The sequence below is a fragment of the Cucurbitaria berberidis genome (genome assembly GCF_010015615.1).
Source record: "Cucurbitaria berberidis CBS 394.84 unplaced genomic scaffold K460scaffold_2, whole genome shotgun sequence".
NCBI classification, from domain to species: Eukaryota; Fungi; Ascomycota; class Dothideomycetes; order Pleosporales; family Cucurbitariaceae; genus Cucurbitaria; species Cucurbitaria berberidis.
In genome coordinates, this window is record NW_024468936.1 from 4,187,576 (window position 1) to 4,205,078 (window position 17,503).

Sequence of the window (17,503 nt, forward strand, 5' to 3'; positions counted from 1 at the left end):
CGCAATGCTCTCAATGTCGACAGGCTTCTCTCCCTGTAAACTCTCTTCCACTGGCGTCTCAGTGCCCTTGCCCTTCTTCCCCTTCTTTTTCTTCTTATCCTTCTTCGAGATCGGCGCGGCCTGCACATCTTCAGCAGTCTGCTCCACTGGGGTCGAGACCTCTCCTAGCAGCTTCTCCTGGTCTTGAACTATCGAGATATCTTCGTCGGGCATCTCCTTTGGCAAAGGAATATCAGCAGCATCGAGTGGCGTGGATGTGATTTGTTCATCGATATCTTTCGCTAGATCAGAGACGTTTTGTTCAAGTACCAAGGGTTCTGCACTTGGCTCGTCATCGGGAAGAGGAACATCAGCAGCATCAAGCTGAGTTGGCTGGAGAGGTTCATGAACATCTTTCGATATCTCGGAAACTTTCTGTTCCACCTCAAAAACTTCGGCATTTGGCTCATCCACCGGAAGAGGAACATTAGCAGCATCGAGCTGGGTTGGCTGAACCGATTGATCAGGAGCATTCGATCGTGTATCGGAGGCATCCCGAGGCGTTGTCAAAGGCTCAGTGATGGGCGTAGAAGACTCAGCAACTATTTCAGCTTCAGGTAGGGGCGTCGAAGTACCACTCTTTCTCTTGTTCTTCTTACCCTTCTTCGTCTTGGGTGTGACTCCTCCATCATCCGTCGTAACTGAAGCTGTAGGCTCAGAAGGCTGCTGCTGCTCGGCAACAGGTGGCTCAGATGGGATCTCCTGAACGATGGCAAGATCCTCATGCTGGGCATCATCTCGAGCGGTAGATGAGATTTCAGGCAGAACAGTTTGCGCAGCGGACGACGTTTCGGATAAGATCTCAGGGACTTCCTGTATCTTCTCTGCAGTCTCGGTCGGCTGAGGCTCACTGGCGCTGACCTCCTCAACGATGTTGTCGCGCTCCGTGACAGGGAAGTCCAGTTCGCGTTCAACCACAGGCGTGTTGGGCTCCGTATCGACTGGTGTTTCTAGCTGAGTACTTCCGCGCTTAGCCTTCTTGCCCTTCTTACCCTTCTTCTTGCTTACAGATGGTGTCGCATCCTCCTGAGCGGGCGTGGATAGCGCGATAGCTTCTTGTTCAATGACGATAGGTTCTTCAACGACTGCGCTCTCCTGTGGCAATTCCGTTACCGGTTGATTGATTTGTTCTTCAGGTAAAGCGACGTCTTGAGGTTTGACGGAAGTGTCTGCTTCGAGAACAGGCACAGTAGGCTCTTGAACAATGGTTGCATCTTTGGAGATATCGTCGACCAGCTGTTCTCCCCATGCTTCAGTTGCTACCTCAAGTGGTGTATCGATGGTGCGTTCAGCCTCAAGCTCGCGTTCAGCTAGCTCAGAAACTTGAACACTGCCTCGCTTGGCCTTCTTGTCTTTCTTGCCCTTCTTCTTCTTTGAAGACGATGGCTGAGACACATCGTCCTCGTGGGTGGGGATAGAGCTTTCAAGCGCGGCAGGTACGATAGCTTCTTCGATAGGCTCCAGCTTGTCGACGGCAGAGATGTCCTGAGAGACTTCTTCCACGTTGAGTGAGGTAGGCTTCGAAATCCCAACTTCCTTGTTGACTTCAGACAGGGGAATGTCCTTAGAGACATCAGCGTGCTCCTCTCTCGGTGCGAATGATACTGGTGGGAATACAAAGGAAGGTTTCCCATCATCAGTGAAGAATGCGGTGTGGGGCGTAACGTCTGCGGAGCTCTTCTTTTCCTCAGTTACAGGAATATTGTCGCTCAACCTCTCAGTCGTGTGTGATAGCTCTTCCTTGTCTTCGGTCTCGAGCTGCAACTGTGGCTTCAGCTGCGACTCCTCTTCTGGTCCCTCAGTTGGTTCGCTGACTTCGATGGGCTTGATATCGGTTGTCATGGGGATTTCAAGCTCAGGGTCTACGCTCTTCTCCTCAATGGATGAGATTGGAGGATGCGGCACAAACTTCTCTTCGACCACTGGTGCAGAGGTAGGTGCTTGGAGCTCAGGTATAGGCGTCGGCGAGGGAGCCCTCTTCTTTCCCCAGCCGATGGCACCCAATAGGCTCGTGCCCCAACCTGACTTGGCTGACTCGGATTCTGATGCGGAGGGTGCTTCTTCGGCCATGTTCTTGGGTGCGTCTGATATTTTTGCAATACTTGAGGATTCCTCTTGCACGACTTCCGTGGGTTGCGCAACAATTTCTTCTAGCACCAACTCCCTGGGCTCATCAACAGCTGGAACGGTGGCGGCCTCTGGCACAGAATCTTGCGAGTGTTCCTCCCGGATAGCGGCAGGTGAGTCATTGTCCTTGACCAAGAAGTCCATAACGTCGACCGTCTTCTCATCACGAGCATCCGTGAAAGCTGGCTCGAGGATCTCACGTTCGATCTGTGCTTCTTGCGACTCTGGCGGCGGCAGGATTTTCTCTTCGTGAGCTGGGACTTCAGGGAGAGTAGATGGCTCGGCCTCGAGCTGTTGATTACCTCGTTTGCCTTTCTTACCCTTTTTGGCCTTCTTGCCCTTTGGACCAAGTTCCAGTTCTGACTCCGCGACGGGTTTGGGGGTTTGAGCTTCGAGTATAGCGTCGACAGCGGGTGTCTGCTGAATCGTGGTAGACTTGGGCGTCGTAGCAGCCCAGAGATCAACAGGTCTCTCCGCCTCTTGCTTTGGCTCCTCCAAGTTCCCTAGCTTCCTCTCCATGAGATCCTGAAGCTCATTGCTACCCTCTGTCTCGAATATGGCACGCCTGACCTCGGCATCCTGGTCACCCTGTGGCGCCGTGCTCTCAAGAATCTTTTCTCGCTGCAGCTCCTTCGAAGCGGATGGACCAGCAGCTGGCTCACCGACAAGTGTAGCGTCGTCCGTAACAATTGACTCCGACTTGTTCTTCGCCCAATCCTCTTCGTTCTCAACGAATGTGGGAATATACTGCGTGGGCTCAGACTGCTCCTCGGTCGCAGTAGGAAGCATGGATCCGGATATAGAGTCCTTCTTGCCCTTGGCTTTCTTCTTCGCTTTACTTTTGCCCTTGCTATCGCGACGAAGGAGACTTGGATCAGGTTCGGCTGGTGTCTGGATAATCTCGGACTTGGTCTTCTCCTCATCAACGACAGGTTTGGGCTCTTCCATGGGGTCTTCGAACCATCCTTCAACAGCCATTGCGGTGTCCTTTTCTTGTCTTCTCTGAAGCTCCTCGGGGGTGACATCTTTTGAAGATTCGCCAATCAAGTCAAGACTCTGATCCTTAGAACCCTTCTTGCCTTTTTTGCCCTTCTTTGTACTTATAGAGGGAGCGCGATTGAGGTTTGGTTGTTCGGGCTCAGCATCTAGGTTTGGCAATGACTGTGCAGCAGATTTGATAGTGTCTTTGTCGAGATCACCACCCATAAAGTCGTCGGACTTGTAGCCAGCAGGAGATGGAGATCGGCGTCGTAGTGCGGCAGCCATAAGGCCTCCTACTGCTGTGCCCAGAGCAGCGTCTTGAAGTCGTGAAGATGTCCTGGAAGGCGACGAGTCTCCACTGCGAGCAGCGCCAATGTTGAGCATTTTCGAATCATCAAGAGGTGCACTTGGGGCAAGAGGACTAGCAAGCTGTGGTGTTGTCGACCTTGGCACAGAGGTTGCGTCCCTAGCCGCGTCCGATCCTTCTGCCTTTGCATGCTCAAGAGCTGCCGCAAGTACATCACGATCCGGACCACCAAACTGGACATGAGCTTGCGGAATACCAGCAGGGAAATCAGAAGCCTTCGGTGTCGCTTGTCCAGAATCATCGGCATCCTCCATCTCCTGGTCTGCAAACTCGGGATGTTGCAGCTCATGTCTAGGTAGCGGTGACACGAGATCGGAAAGGCTGCTTAGAGGATCGAAGAAAGGGTCGTCAGACACTAGACTGGCACTCATCTGAGGCGATTCGAGCGCAGACTCATACTCCGCGTCCGTCTCGGTCGTAGACGAAGCATATGAGGGGCTGCCGCTGGATGGCAAAGCTGGCAATTCTTCCTCGATTTCATCGGACTTGCGGTTTCGTTCCACGAGGTACAGTGGCCGAAACTCGCGAGAATTCTTGAACTCAGCAGAGTTGGACACAGAATGACGAGGACGTAGAGGCGAGCTTCCAACAAGGGGGCTTGATACCGGCTCTGGTTCAGCAGCAAGATCACGCTGCACGTTGGGAGAGCCAGGTGGTTTGCGGAAGCGTATTGGCACCGCAGTCGAAGATAATCGGCGTTGGGTGAGTTGCGATGTAGGGCGACTGACCTCTGGCGTTCGCAAAGGAGAGCTTGGCCTTGATAGGGGAAGAGGAGGGAGCTCGTCTGGGAAAGCTTCCAGCTGCCATGGCTGCAATCCCGTGAGGCGTGTCAACAACGCACGGCTGTCCCCAAAGGACAACTCAGGTGGCGTCCTCGGACGCTCAGGTCCTCCAGGTGTTGTAAGGAAACCATGATTATTGTCGAGGGTCGGAAGGGGAAAATCAGGGCGATCTCCCGGGATGATGCCACTACCCTCATGGGCCTGATCGACAGGCTCACTTGCGGGCAGTGGAGCTGGAGTGGCTGCGGCCACTGCCCGATCGCCTAAAAAAGACTGTTGTTCTTGGCTTTGTTGATCATCGGCATGCGAGGGCGGGGTTCGAGGGTATGAACGGTCCTATAAACACAACATCAACATTCATTCTAATTACATGCAGACAACGATGCTATCGCGAATAGGAAGAGCGATGTACCTTGTCATCGTATGATTCCCTCCTGTCTCCGTCCCCTCTGTCGGAGCGACTACTCCGCTTCTCGCGGCGACTACTAGATGAGATGGTAGAACGCGTGTCATCGTCATCTGAGCCATATGTTGAACCGTGATCTGACCGGTGTTTCCTTCTACGATGCTTCCTTTCTTCATCGTCACCGTCCTTTGATTTGGAAGACTTGCTTGAAGTATCGACCAAGCTCTCCTTTGACTTGCTAAACAGCCCAAACAGTCCACTTGACCGCTTCTCTTTCTCCTTCTCCTTCTCCTTTTTGGAGCTCCTATCCTCGTCGTAGCGCGAAGAAGAGGAGATCATGGAAGCATTGTCGTCATCTCCATCTCGCTTTGATCGTCTCCGGGAGGACTTTCGCTCGTCGTAGAGATCGCCTGGTTCAGATGCTGCGGACGAACGAGACCTAACCTTGCTGTCAGGCGAGCCATCTCTTTCGCTCTCCCGTCGTCTGTGCTTGTGCCTTCGCTCGCCATTAGCTTCGGAGCGAGCTTCCGAGATTGTAGACCTTGTATCCCAGTCGTCGGAGCGCTCATCAGTCCCACGGCGACGATGATGCCTTCTCTTCCGTTCACCACCTTCGTCGAGATCATAGCCTCGATCACGGCTTTGCTCGCGGCTCCCAGACTTCGCTTCGTGACGTCGACGGCGTCTTTCTTCGCGCTCTGGGTCGTCGTATTTGCTGCTAGAGGATACGACTGATCTCGTGTCGTCGTCGTCGTACTTATTCCGCGATTTTGTGTCATCATCATCGTATTTCGTTTGTGGCTTCGCATCGTCGTCATTGTGTTTGGGCGATTCGGGGAGTTTTCCTTTCAACTTCTCTCTCTCTTCTGAACCCGCCGAAAAGAACTCGTCAGAGTCTCGCTCAGCAGGTTCCTTGCGCGGCAAATCATCGGGTGCGTAGTAACCCGAGTCATATACATCTCGAGACATCGACGATTCGGGAGCAGTCGTGAAGGAGGACTGGGTAGGCACCTTCGGAGCCTCGACAGGTGGTTGCTCATCAAATGCAAGGTTCCTGTTCTTGGCTCCCATATAATCCTCCTGCTTCATCTCAGTCCGAAGCGGTGATCCAATGGTTGGCGACCAATTGCCACTACTATGTCTTGTCTCCTTCTTCCGCTTGGGCGTCTTCACATCGCCGAGTTCATCGGCATCCTGAAATGCTGCGCTAAGGTTCGAATACGCCTTTTCGCTATCATCGAGCGTGCGGGTGCCGTTTGGCGGAGATTTTGGGGCGTCGCGAATGCGATACTTTTCCGTAGAAGCCAAGTTCTGTCGAGCGTGTTCAAGATCCGACGCCATTCTGTCTTGATCCTGCTTCATAGCGCTGCCTACAAGAGCAGCGAAACCGCCAGCCATGGTAGCAGCCGCTACGTTGCTATTGCTGGTACTCTGACTAGATCGAGGGTCACTTTTAGCAACAGTGCTATCGCGAGGAAGTTCGGAGGGTCGCGAAGGTTCGATGTCCCTAATATCGCGCTCGACAGTCGGGCTAGACAGCGAACTTATAGTACTCTCCTCCCAGCTATCCACACTACCTCGCTTCGCCGCCTTCGCCTTCTTCTTGTTCTTCTTGCTCAGTTTGGCTTCTGGCTCGGGCAATATTTCTTTGATGGTCTCAGGAACATAGGCAGGAGCAGAGGGTGGTTCGACGCGCCTCGGAGCATCTTGGGCTACTATGTAATCATCAGTAATCTCAGACTTCTTACCTTTGTTGCCCTTCTTTGTTGGAACTTCCCAATCCTCCTTGGTAGGTTTGTCAACCGAAGGCAGTTCGTCGAAGCTCCCAGGTATATGCATCGATGATGGCTCTGCAGTGACCTCACTCTCCACAAAGCCCGGACGCTTCGTCTGATCTGTTCCCTTCCGTAGGTCAGGATCCGACGTAGATTGATAGTGGGGCGACTGGTAGACGGTGCTTGTTGAAGGGACAGAAGACGCTACTGTTGATGATGCAATTGTTGAAGCCGCGGCATGAGAATCGGAGAACGGATTACTTATGGTCGACGCAGTATCTCGCCTATAGTCTCGGTCGATTTCATCATCTCGGGAAAGAGCAGCAGCGGCAGCGGCAGCGGTAGCGGCAGCGGCAGCCTTCTTCTTTTCCTTCTTGCTACTCTTCTTCGAAGCAGCACCAACGACACTATCCCAAGATGAGTCATCCTCGTCTCGGACGTACTGCGTGCTGGAAGCGATTTCCTTTGGCTCGGGTGCTTTGGACGTCTCCTCTAAACGATAAGGCTGGTAGACCGAAGTCTTTTGGCCAGACTTGGGCGAATCATGCTCCACTGTGACTGCATCGTTCGAGTACTTCTTCTCTTGATCCCGCATGTCACCGTCGGAGACGAACTGTTCCCGGTAAGACTCAGGGGTCGGTACCTCAAAATGATGGAACTGGTTCTCGCCCCAGCTGACTCTGGATCTTGCCCGATTCGCATCTTCCTGCCTTGGCTCCTCCTTCGGCCCTTCCTTGACTGGTTCAATGTGTGGCGATGGAGGTAGGGATACGCTACGAACAGAAGGTGCACGACTTCCAGGAGGCGTAGGCTGAATGAGGTTCAGAGAAGGAACAGGCCAAATTTGATCTGACATAGAACGGCCATCTTTGGTGGCGGTGAATGAGTAGGAACGAGGATATGGTGGGGCCATCGGTTGACTGATACCAAAATCATCATGAGCTTGGTAAACATGGAGGTCCGTGGCACCTTCATTGGGGTCTACCGGATGAACCTTGGGCAGGTTGTCGTTTTTCAGGAGTTCCTTGGGCGCAAAGAATTCAGCTTGAGATACTGGCTTTTCGTTGTATCTATCTTCCCAGTCTTGGTATACTTCGGTCGTCTTCTTAAAGATGTCGGGGTTGAAGATCTCATCGTCGAAATAGTCCTGTTCGATCTTGCTTGGCTCGAAGGTTACAACGCTACTTGGCTCGTAAGTTTTGACTTTGCTAGGCTCGTAGGTCTTGGTAGTGTTGGGCTCGTAAGTCTTAACAGTGCTGGGTCCGTAGGTCTTGACAGTGCTGGGTTCGTATGTTTTAACGCCGGCTGGGGCATATGACTGGATGTAGCTTGGTTGAACAGGCTTCACGATGCTTGGCTCGACCGGCTTCACTGAAGAGGAATCACGCTTGCGGTCACGGTCCTTGCCTTTTCCCTTGTCCTTGCTTTTGCTTTTGTCTTTGTCTTGGTAAGACGAGATCGCTGCGCTCGTAATTGCTGCGGCCGCACCGGCTGCGGCAGCACCAGCAATGGTGGACTTCCGGGTATCCGGTTGAAGGATATTACGCTCGCGTTCCTCCAGTTCCTTCTCCTTGCGATGCACAACAGTAGCAACGGAGCTGGCTGAGTCTCCCGTCCGCTGACGCTCCAGCTTATGGTGGGTCTCGTGTCGATCGGTATACTCTTGCGCCTCACGTTCCCTTCGTCGGCGCTCGGTGTCTTCGCGAATCTCTGTTTCACGCCTTGCGGCTTCCATACGTTCGACATACTCTTGCGCCTCATGTTTTCGTCGGCGCTCGGTGTCTTCTCTGATCTCTGCTTCGCGCCTTGCGGTTTCAATGCGTTCGGCTTCTCGCCGCTCGGTCTCACGACGCTCCCGTCGCATCTGCTCAGCGTCCGCCTCGAGATCTGCTCTGCGCTTAGCTTCCACTCGAGCTTCGCGCTGTTGACGCTCATGCTCTTCCGCCTCTCGAGCCTCGCGGATACGCATCTCTTCTTGCTGACGGCGCCGCTCATCCATGCGTCGATCGGCCTCAATCTTGGCCAGGCGCTCAGCCTCCATGCGTCGATCGATATCAATCTTGGCTAGGCGTTCCGCCTCCATGCGTTGTTCGGTCTCAATCTTAGCCAGACGCTCGGCATCCATGTACTTGCGAGCCTCTTCCTGTTGGCGTTGTAGCTCCCATCGGCGACGGTCGTCTTCCTGGCGGGCTTCAATTTCACGGCGAAGCTGCTCTCGGCGACGGTCGTCTTCTGCTTTCTGGGCTTCTTCATCTCGCCGTTGCTGCTCCTGTCGGGCATGCTCCTCTTCTGCTTTCCGTGCCTCGTCGTCTCGCCGTTGCTGCTCTCGTCGGACAAGCTCCTCCTCCTCCCTACGAGCATCGTCATCTCGCCTCTGCTGATCACGCCTGCGACGATCTTCCTCGTCTTGTCGGTCTTGCTCCTTTAGCCGGTCGCGCTCAACCTTGGCGACTTGCTCCTTGGTCAGGTCAAAGCGTACGTTGCTCGGACTGTCTCGGCCTTTGGTAGCAGCGATAGCAGCGGCGCCGGCTGTGGCTGCAAGCCCTAGGAGGGCTGCATCACGCCTGAAAGAGCTCTGGATAGGTGACGAATTTGTGCGACGAAGTGCTGAGGGAATTGCAGGATGATGAGGAGCCTGCACAACGACGTTCTGAGTTTGGTATTGTGCTTGGCTAGGAGGCTGGATAGGTACTTGTGAGAAGACGGGAGGTCCTGCGGGTGCAACGTAACTGGGTTGGGATGACGGCTGGGTGGAGTAGATTGCTCCAGGAACCTGATACTTTGGCTGGGGTTGTTGTATGCTGATCGTGCCTGGTCCTGAGGTGAGAAGAGGTTGGGGCGTCGGAACGGAGCTCGTTCGCCTGGCATCAATGACTGCGTTGGGGTCATATGAAGCGACAGGGTAAACTGTTTGCAGCGTGTGCACACTACTCGATTCGCTTTCGGGGCGTACAAGGACGCCAGTTCCAGTAGCTGCCCCAGTAAGTGCTCCTCCAGCTGCAACAGGCCCGATGAGCGAGGTGCTAGCAATGTTGTCGTAGAGGTTTTCCGATGACCTTCTCTTCTTCTTGCCAAAGCCCCAACGCCAGCCCCATTTGTTCGTGCCGGAGCCATTAGAGGCTAGAGACTCCTGGCTCTTGCCCTTCCGCCAATCGTAGTCGCCATAGACAAGGCCAGCGTCACTCGACGAATCCGAAGTTCCATCATCAGGCAGGTCCTCCCACTCATCGTCGCCGTATCGGGAGCCATGTCGGGAGCCGGGTCGGGGACGGTCGCTGCTCTTCCGGCCATGGCGATGCTCTTTTACTGCCACCACCTCACTATGGCGCTTGCTTGCAGACTTTCCAGCTCTGGCGGCTGCAATGGCTGCTGCGGTAGCGCCTAACCCAGCGAGAGTAGCCTTGATGTGGTCATCCGAGTTCCTTCTCTTGGGTGATGTTCGCCTGCGCCTCCTCACATATCCTGTGCCGAAAGCCATCTCAGAGTCAGATGAGGATGTCGAGGCATTGCCGAAGTTGAAGAAACCCTTCTTCTTCTTCTTGTGACTGATTGGCTTTGGTCGCTTCTCCTTCGGTGGAGGTGCAGCAAAAAAGCCTCCTAAGAAGCCGCCCTGGGACTGGTGGTTTTGTCCAATCTCAACAACGGAAGCTCCAGAGACCGAGCTTCGAGAAGACTTGCGACGTAATTGCTGAGATCGTCTCCTCCTGAGCTCATCGGCACTACTATCCCTTCGAGGATGCTGCATGACGACCTTCTTTGCAGATCTAGAGCTGCTGCGACTTCGATGCTTCTTCTTGGTCGCGGCTCCAAATACAGCTCCGGCTAGACCTGCACCAATTGCTGTGCCAATCAAGCCTGGCCTTCCGTCCCGAGAGCTGGAGCTGGAGCTTGATCGTGATTGTGACCGCGGGCGTCGAATGATCTTGTAGTCCTTCTTGTCCTTCATTACCCCCACAGACATCTGAGATGTTCGATCCCGTGAGCGACTCCGACGGCGGATGTCAGTATGGCCGTAACTATAGCTCTTCCGGTCGCGGGAGTGAGACCGGCTCCGGCTTCGTCGAGAAATTCTTGAGCGAGCGTCACGCCCAGATTTGATGCTATAGGTATCATCAAAATCGTCCCGCCCTGCGGCCCACACGGCTTTGCCAGCTTTTGCGAGACCAATGCCTCCAAGCCCTGCAGCAACCCAACCTGCAGCACTGGTGCTGTTTCTCTTACGCCTCTCATCACCGGATGATAACGAGCTGTGAGATTTCTTCTCTTTCAACGAATATCGAGACTGTTTCTCGATACCGCCAGAGGGCCGCATGTATTCGCTAGATCGCCTCTTATTGTAGTGGTGCTTGCGTGGCGCATCGTAGACGGAGGATCGAGGGTCAAAGCAGCCTTTGCAGACGCCGATATACTCGCTGTACTCCTCCATCTTTTGGATATCTTCATGATCCTTCCACCAGTCAACTAACCGGGATACAGGGCCTGTGTGCTGGTGTCTCTGGGTCATGCCACCAGCCGTGAAGGGGATGGAGGAGGGATCCACACCGTTGCCATTATAGTGTTGGATAGGAAAGGCCCCGGGTGTTGAAGAAGAGTAGTTGTGCGAGGTGTGATGAGAGTGTGAGTGTGAATTATGTTCATGCAGGCCATAAGCTGCGAGGCCAGCAGCTCCAGCGGCATAGAGTCCGGCATTGCTGCCAGACGATTGCTTCTCAGGCTTCCCGGGGCGGGGGGGCTTTGGAGGGGGCACACCTTCTGGGCCATAGGCAGCTCCAGAGTAAGGTGGCGGGTAGTTGCTACCGTCAGTAGCAGTATTAGAGGGAATTTCACCCTGGTAGTACAAGGGCGCGGATGCACTTGGACCACCATTGGTATAGGATGTCGGATTATAACTATTCGAAGCACCCGGGGTGCCGTTATTATAGGATGTAGAATGTTGGATATTAGAAGAGCTATAGCTTGTAGAGGTGTGTTGTGCGCTAGGCGAGCTGTGGCCCATGGCATATCCAAGAGCAGCTCCGCCAGCCAGAGTAGCAGCAGGGCCAAACTTGCTTGGCTTACTGGTTGAACTGGGCTTCGACGAGGGTCGCGGTGGTTTCTGCGGCGCGGGACCCTCTTCAATAAAAGTGCCAGGCATAGTCGAGCTTGAGGGTCGTGAGGGCTTTGGGGGCTTCGACGAAGGCTTGGAGGTGGAGGTGTTTATGCTGCCACCGTAAAAGTCAGCAGCAGCGCCCGACCCAGTGTCGGCGACAGGCATGGGTTGTGGTGCGGCAGGCATGAGGTGAGGGGTGTCTTGGCCTATGATAACAGAGGGTGCTTGAGGCCTAATACCAGGCTGCTGGTAAACAGAGGCACCTTGGTCGTTGTAGTAATCGGCTGCTGCGCCAAACGGATTCCCGCCAGGCAACGTACTCGGGGCATACTGTGCCGGGTCCTGGCCAGGGAACTGGTCCTGGACATGGCTCGACATGTTGCTTGTATGCGGGGGCAGGCTTCCTGCTGGCAGAGCACCAGACATCATGGGCGCTCCTGCTTGGCCTGGAAACTGCGAGAAGCCCTCGCCGGCAATCTGGCCGCTGAAGCTGCGCTGGACTGGCTTTGGGGTTTCGACAATGTCGCCCTTGTAGCCGCCAGCCTGCGACAAGCTCCCCGACCGCTCTGAGCGCGTCGGCCGTCGCCACTCGCCCTTCCTGTCCTTTTCCTTGTCCTTGGTCTTTTTCCGGTCCTTGTCGTCACGGTCTCTGCTGCGTGATCGGTCGCGCCGTGTTGTTGATGCCGAGGAGGCTGCATAGCTGATGGGCCGGTCATCGCGCCTGCGGGCACTGCGTTCATCGCTGGGGCCGTCGTACAGGTCCTCGTTGGCCCGCGAGCGTGGCATTTCGTCAAAGGCCGTCGCAAACGAGGCAATCGAGGAAGGCGCAGTGTCGCGTCGTGAGGGCCTGCGTGTAGAAGTTGAAGAAACGACTGATCGTGTGTCGGAATCTCTATCGCGCCTCGAACGCGTGGATTCGCTGGTGCGGCGGCGGCGGGCCTCGTCGTCTCTGTCTCTGCTGGAGACGGCCGAGCCGCTGTCGCTCTTGCCCGTAAGCCTGCTCCACATGATGACTGCTGGATCGAGGTGGGCGGGGGCAGGGAAGTATTAGGTGGTGGTGTTGGCAATGGGGTGGGCGCAAATGAAGTGATGGATGGACGTGCGAGATGCTGGGTATATCGCTGCAAGTAATGCAAGTAATACAAGAGAGAGAGAGAAAGCGGTTCAAGTCGTCATATCGTGATGATGCTGTGTACAGTAGCTTGATGCAGTGTAGCTAGGGAAGAAGTGCGCGCAATGCCAAAGGACGGAGATGGAGCAGCCTCTCAGCGGTCCTCGTCGCAACAATTGGTGTGTAGATGGATGGATGGAAGCTGTTTCTACTACTACCACTATACGGTGCTCGGGCTGGGCTGGGCTGGGCTTGCAGGTGGACCAGCAGCCGAACAACTCACTCGTCCCATGTCGCTAGCGCAGCCAACATGGGGACGGGGGGTTGGGTGGCTGGGCCAATGGCTACCTAGCTGACGCTGCCCAAACATCGCCTCCAAGATCCATGCTCAGCTGAAGCGGGAAAAAAATAATACATACAACGACACGACTCATCAGTGAGCAGGGCCAGCAGGAAGCCCGTGTTATGGGTCTTTTTGTTTTGCTACGACACGTCTTGGTCTGTTTACCCAAGCTCTCCACTGTTACCCGGCAACCTTGGATCCAGGGTCTTTCTCCCACGCACCCCCCTGACAGATTAACTGAGACGCTTATGTAATACAATTTTGTGCCAAGCTGTGGCACAGTCACTAAGCCACAGTAAACTACCTATTCCTATTGGCCCGCTTATTGATGGATTACGTCACTGTCTCATTCTTTTTGTCAGGGGGGTGCACGCTGTTCCCGGAACTAGGGTCGCATTCCAACTGTCAAAGTGCTTGATGAGCAAATTAAAACTAGTAGTAGACGTAGTAGCGGTTGCAATGATGATGTTTATATTTGCTTCAGTGCCATGTGACACCAAGGACGTGAGGGTGTAGATCTAAATCCTCAGCCAAGTAGCCACCCGCCAAGCTCCAGTATGATTGCAGCCCTCCCTCAACCTTATTCCACCTCCACTAGTCTACACAGTATCCTCCTCCGACTCAGCTGCTTCATCCTCGGCCGCGGTATCCTGCTCCAAATGCAAATCCGCCAGCCATTGCCAAATCTCCGCCTCCTCTGGGAAACAGGTTGGACTCGTGAGGCCCGCATCCCACATGAATACTTTTACAAAGTGCGCTCTGTCCTTGTGGCAAAGTAGCCACAAGGCCTTCAGGACCCTATCCGCAACATACTTGTAGTGTGGGTCATAGTTGCGCCTCTCAGATAGCATGTGCTCAAGCAGCCAGTTGCACCTCTTCTGGAAATTGCCGTCTCTGATCTGTACATGGAGGCAACCACGTATGCGCCTCCATCCCCTGGGACCACACTACGGCCGTCCGCCAGACATTAACATCTGTCGAATCTGCATAATCTGCGCGCGGTACTCGGGCGTCAACTGGTCAATCTGCTGGGGCGTCAAAGCCATGACCTGGGCATACAAAGCTGACTGGTCCATAGCAGGCGGCTGCTGTTGCTGTTGTGGAGGAGCTTGTGCGTATGGCTGCGGTGTGGATTGTTGGACCTGCTGCGGTGTAGGGACAGGCTGCGGTGGGTATACGGGGTAGTTTACCGGCGGTCGGGCAACTGGCGGAAGTTGCTGTTGTACCGGCGGGGCTTGCGCGACCGGAGCAGGAGCAGCCGATGTCTCGACGAGCGAACCGAGAATCTGCGGGTCGACAAGCTGCAGAAGAAGGAGCGACTGAAAGATGGCGTAGGCAAGCTGGGGGGCCTGTCGCAGCAGCTCCGTGGCCTTGGAGGGATCCGTCATGACCAGGCCCTTCATCTGGGAGAGAATGTCGAGGAGCTGCTCTGGAGGCAGTGTAGAGAGCGTGCGCGAAATGGCGTCGGGGCAGGTGAGCGTGGGTGGCAGTTCGACGCCAGGCGGGAGAGGGCCCAGGGCACTCGACTGTTGCGCCGGTGCTGGGGCTGGTGCTTGTCCGTTCATGGGTGGTTGGGCGTCTCGAGTCGAGGGCGCGTTGTCACCAGAACCGCTCTCGTTTGACCAGTCGACCCTCAGTTTCCTTCCCATCAGATCATAATCGTTAAGGTTGCGCACGGCGGAGGCTGCTGCGTCGGCATCGGCGAATTCTGCGAAACCAAAGCCCTTGGGTCGGCCTGTTTCCTTGTCGTAGACCAAGCGAAAGTTATTGACCTGTCCGACGCGCCCCAGTGTTTCGATAATGAGCTCCTCAGTGCCGCCTAAGTAAATGTATTAGCAATGCGCCTGGCGCAGGGAAAGACGTCGCATACCGTAGGGAATGTTCCCGATGAAAACAACCCGGCCCGCTTTGTCGTTGGGCGCCATAATGGACAATGTAGATGACACGGGGAGCCTTGTGGAAGGGGAAACCGTGAGAGAAAGGTTGGAGAGGAGGAGGTTGGTTGGGGACGATGTCTCTCTTTGAGCTTTGAGCTCTGAACTTCGGAAAGGGCACGCGAGGCTTGGCGCCAGTGTCCTTCATTGATAGGCAACGTCTCGCAGCAGCTTCACTACCTGACATCAAAAAATCTCGACTTTGTAATTACAATGATTTCCTTCCTAAACTGGTCTTTCATTGCATCTCTGGTATATCTCGCAAACCACTGTTCTTCGTTACTCCAAGACCACTCCCTCACAGCTTCGGCACACAACACGTCCCATCCTCGCCAACGACCGCCTCAACACTAGGCTGCTGGTGCTGCTCGCTCAGTAAGCTGCTCTTGTTGAAGCTCTGCTCGGATGGTGGTACATCAAGTGCCGGGTTCTTGTCAAAGAAATTGACTGGTTTCATGTGGATCTTCAGGATCTCGCATGGCATGACCGGAAAGTCTACACCAAGTCAGCCAAGGCTCGCAATAGTTTCTCATTGGCATGCTTCTCACCTTCAAGTCTCGGGACATGGTTGATACCCGCCTGGATATAGACCACAAAATCGTCGTCCTTGACATTCTCATTCCTCTCGGCCCACGACCTGACACCAGTCCCACCTCGCGACTGATTCGTATACAGCCCACCCGCGAACAGCTCGCCATCCCTGTGCTTGACCACATAGATATTGTGGTCCGAGAACTCTGCACGCTTGTAGTTGAAGCTGTCCTTGTCTGATAATATCTTTTGAAACGGCGGTGCCTGAATCTTGTATGACACAGGCTTGCCATTCACTGGGTTCCTCACATTTGGGTTTTGAATCTTGAAAGTCCGGTTGTTCTCGTAGGCAATGTCGTAGCCGCCGGATTTCTCAACGATGGTTTCTTGCACATAGTAGCCTGTACCGTGTGGGTTCCAGTCTGATCGTGGCATGGGGAAGGCTTCGTCGTAGACGAGGCGGTTGGAGTAGCCATCGAGCATGGGATCGACACGCAGACTGAAAATATGCTGGTGGTGGACTGCGAGGACGCCAGGATGTACAACAGTCCCAAAGGGTACTTCAACGCCTTCATCCACAGGCTGTGTGCTTAGGATACCGGTAGCGCGAATCTCGTAGTCGATTTCTCCGGCCTGATTGAAAATGAAGGCAAGGATGTATTCGTAGTTCGACACTGTGATGATCGATTGCAAGACTAGCTCTCGAGATCGTACGACTGCTGCGCGGCCAGTTCGGTAGTTGGTGTGTTTCCAGCCAATCCCGGCGTCTTGCTCATGTATACAGACGACGTTGGGCATATCAACCACCCCGCCCTTGTCGTCCGAGAGTACCGCGCTCAGGTAGTAAATCGAGCCCAAGCAATCACAGCCCAACTTCAAATTGTTCGCCATGATACCTGCACCAACATCGCCGAGATCGAAGGCGGACTTCTTGTGGAACGGGTGCCTAGGGTCAGCATACGGAATGTTCATATCGCTCAAACTCAGGCGGTAGAACAGACTGCGGTTGTCGTACCGCACATCATACAGCACCATACCCTCACGCTGATTGAAGCCGACCCTGAACTTCCACTTCTGCCAAGACAGCACGCTCGATGTGCCTTGTTGCTGGACTTGGAAGCTAGCACCCTCCGGCTGAACAACATTCAATGGCTTCAAGTCTGTTCGTAGAGTCTGCGCTTCTGGGATGTACTCGTTCGGCGGCTGAATCTTATACTTCTCAACAGGCTTGATCGTGTTATCAGCGCCGGTAGGAAGGAGGTCCACTCGAATAACCGTCATAGTCTCGCTACTGATGACCGGTGATATCGGTAGTGGCAGGGCATAATGATTCGAGTCAGCTTCCGATTGGTTCATGGGGTCTCTGAGGTAGAGGAAACACTGGAATAGTCGGTCCTCGTCGCCAATGCCATCGGAGCCGTAGATCCAGGGGTCGCTGATGATTACCGTGCCTTCGGGGAGCTGTAACTTGGCAATCTCAGCTTGGACTTTCTCGTCAGCGAGTGCGATCTTCTCGATGGCGACAATTTCATCGGCGTCTCCATTTGCGTGGACGAATGGGCCAAGTAGAACATTGTGTTCTACCCGCCCTGACGTCACATCAACGATTGCTTCGTGGAATTTGTTCTGGAGTTTACAATCAGCTCTAGCCACGTCTCGCTGACAGAAATGCAAACTCACGGTGTTTCTGATATAGTAGTTGATGAAAGCCTTCCTACTGAGCGCTGGCAATGGCTTCTGGCTATGCTCGGCCTCCAGATACTTCAACACCTCGACCTTGGGTGGCTCCTCCAAAGTGACGACTTTGAAGTGCAAGTCCGTGTGCGCTGGCCATGAAGCTTTGATTATAGCTGCTGCAGCTTGAAGTTCCGAGGCTGATAGTGGCGCAAGTGGATGCGAAGACCCTGTTTTTGCGTTCTGCGGCGTTGGGTCGGTAGCGAGTTCTGTCGACATATTTACGAACTTTGATAAGACACCAGGATGAAATCTCGATCGCAAGTGGGAGTAAGGATCTCGAG

General features: G+C 54.4%; 3 protein-coding genes across 3 annotated transcripts; all 3 read right to left on the minus strand.

Moving 5' to 3' along the window:
* Positions 1 to 1,180: 1,180 nt before the first annotated feature.
* On the minus strand, positions 1,181 to 12,688 carry K460DRAFT_75248 (uncharacterized protein). The gene is made up of 2 exons (XM_040938658.1): positions 6,451 to 12,688; positions 1,181 to 1,602 (listed from the first exon to the last, which is right to left on the minus strand). The coding sequence occupies exons 1-2, from the start codon at positions 12,572 to 12,574 to the stop codon at positions 1,586 to 1,588; spliced, it is 6,141 nt and encodes a 2,046-aa protein (XP_040791037.1). The 5' UTR covers positions 12,575 to 12,688; the 3' UTR covers positions 1,181 to 1,585.
* A 1,279-nt stretch (positions 12,689 to 13,967) lies between these two features.
* Positions 13,968 to 14,945, minus strand: K460DRAFT_280968 (uncharacterized protein; the record flags this gene model as incomplete). The annotated part of the gene is made up of 2 exons (XM_040928453.1): positions 13,968 to 14,839; positions 14,891 to 14,945. 2 exons carry the CDS (start codon positions 14,943 to 14,945, stop codon positions 13,968 to 13,970), a joined length of 927 nt encoding a protein of 308 aa, XP_040791038.1.
* Positions 14,946 to 15,252: 307 nt separating this feature from the next.
* On the minus strand, positions 15,253 to 17,438 carry K460DRAFT_278773 (uncharacterized protein; the record flags this gene model as incomplete). The annotated part of the gene is made up of 3 exons (XM_040928282.1): positions 15,253 to 15,449; positions 15,503 to 17,111; positions 17,166 to 17,438. 3 exons carry the CDS (start codon positions 17,436 to 17,438, stop codon positions 15,253 to 15,255), a joined length of 2,079 nt encoding a protein of 692 aa, XP_040791039.1.
* Between the last annotated feature and the right edge of the window lie 65 nt (positions 17,439 to 17,503).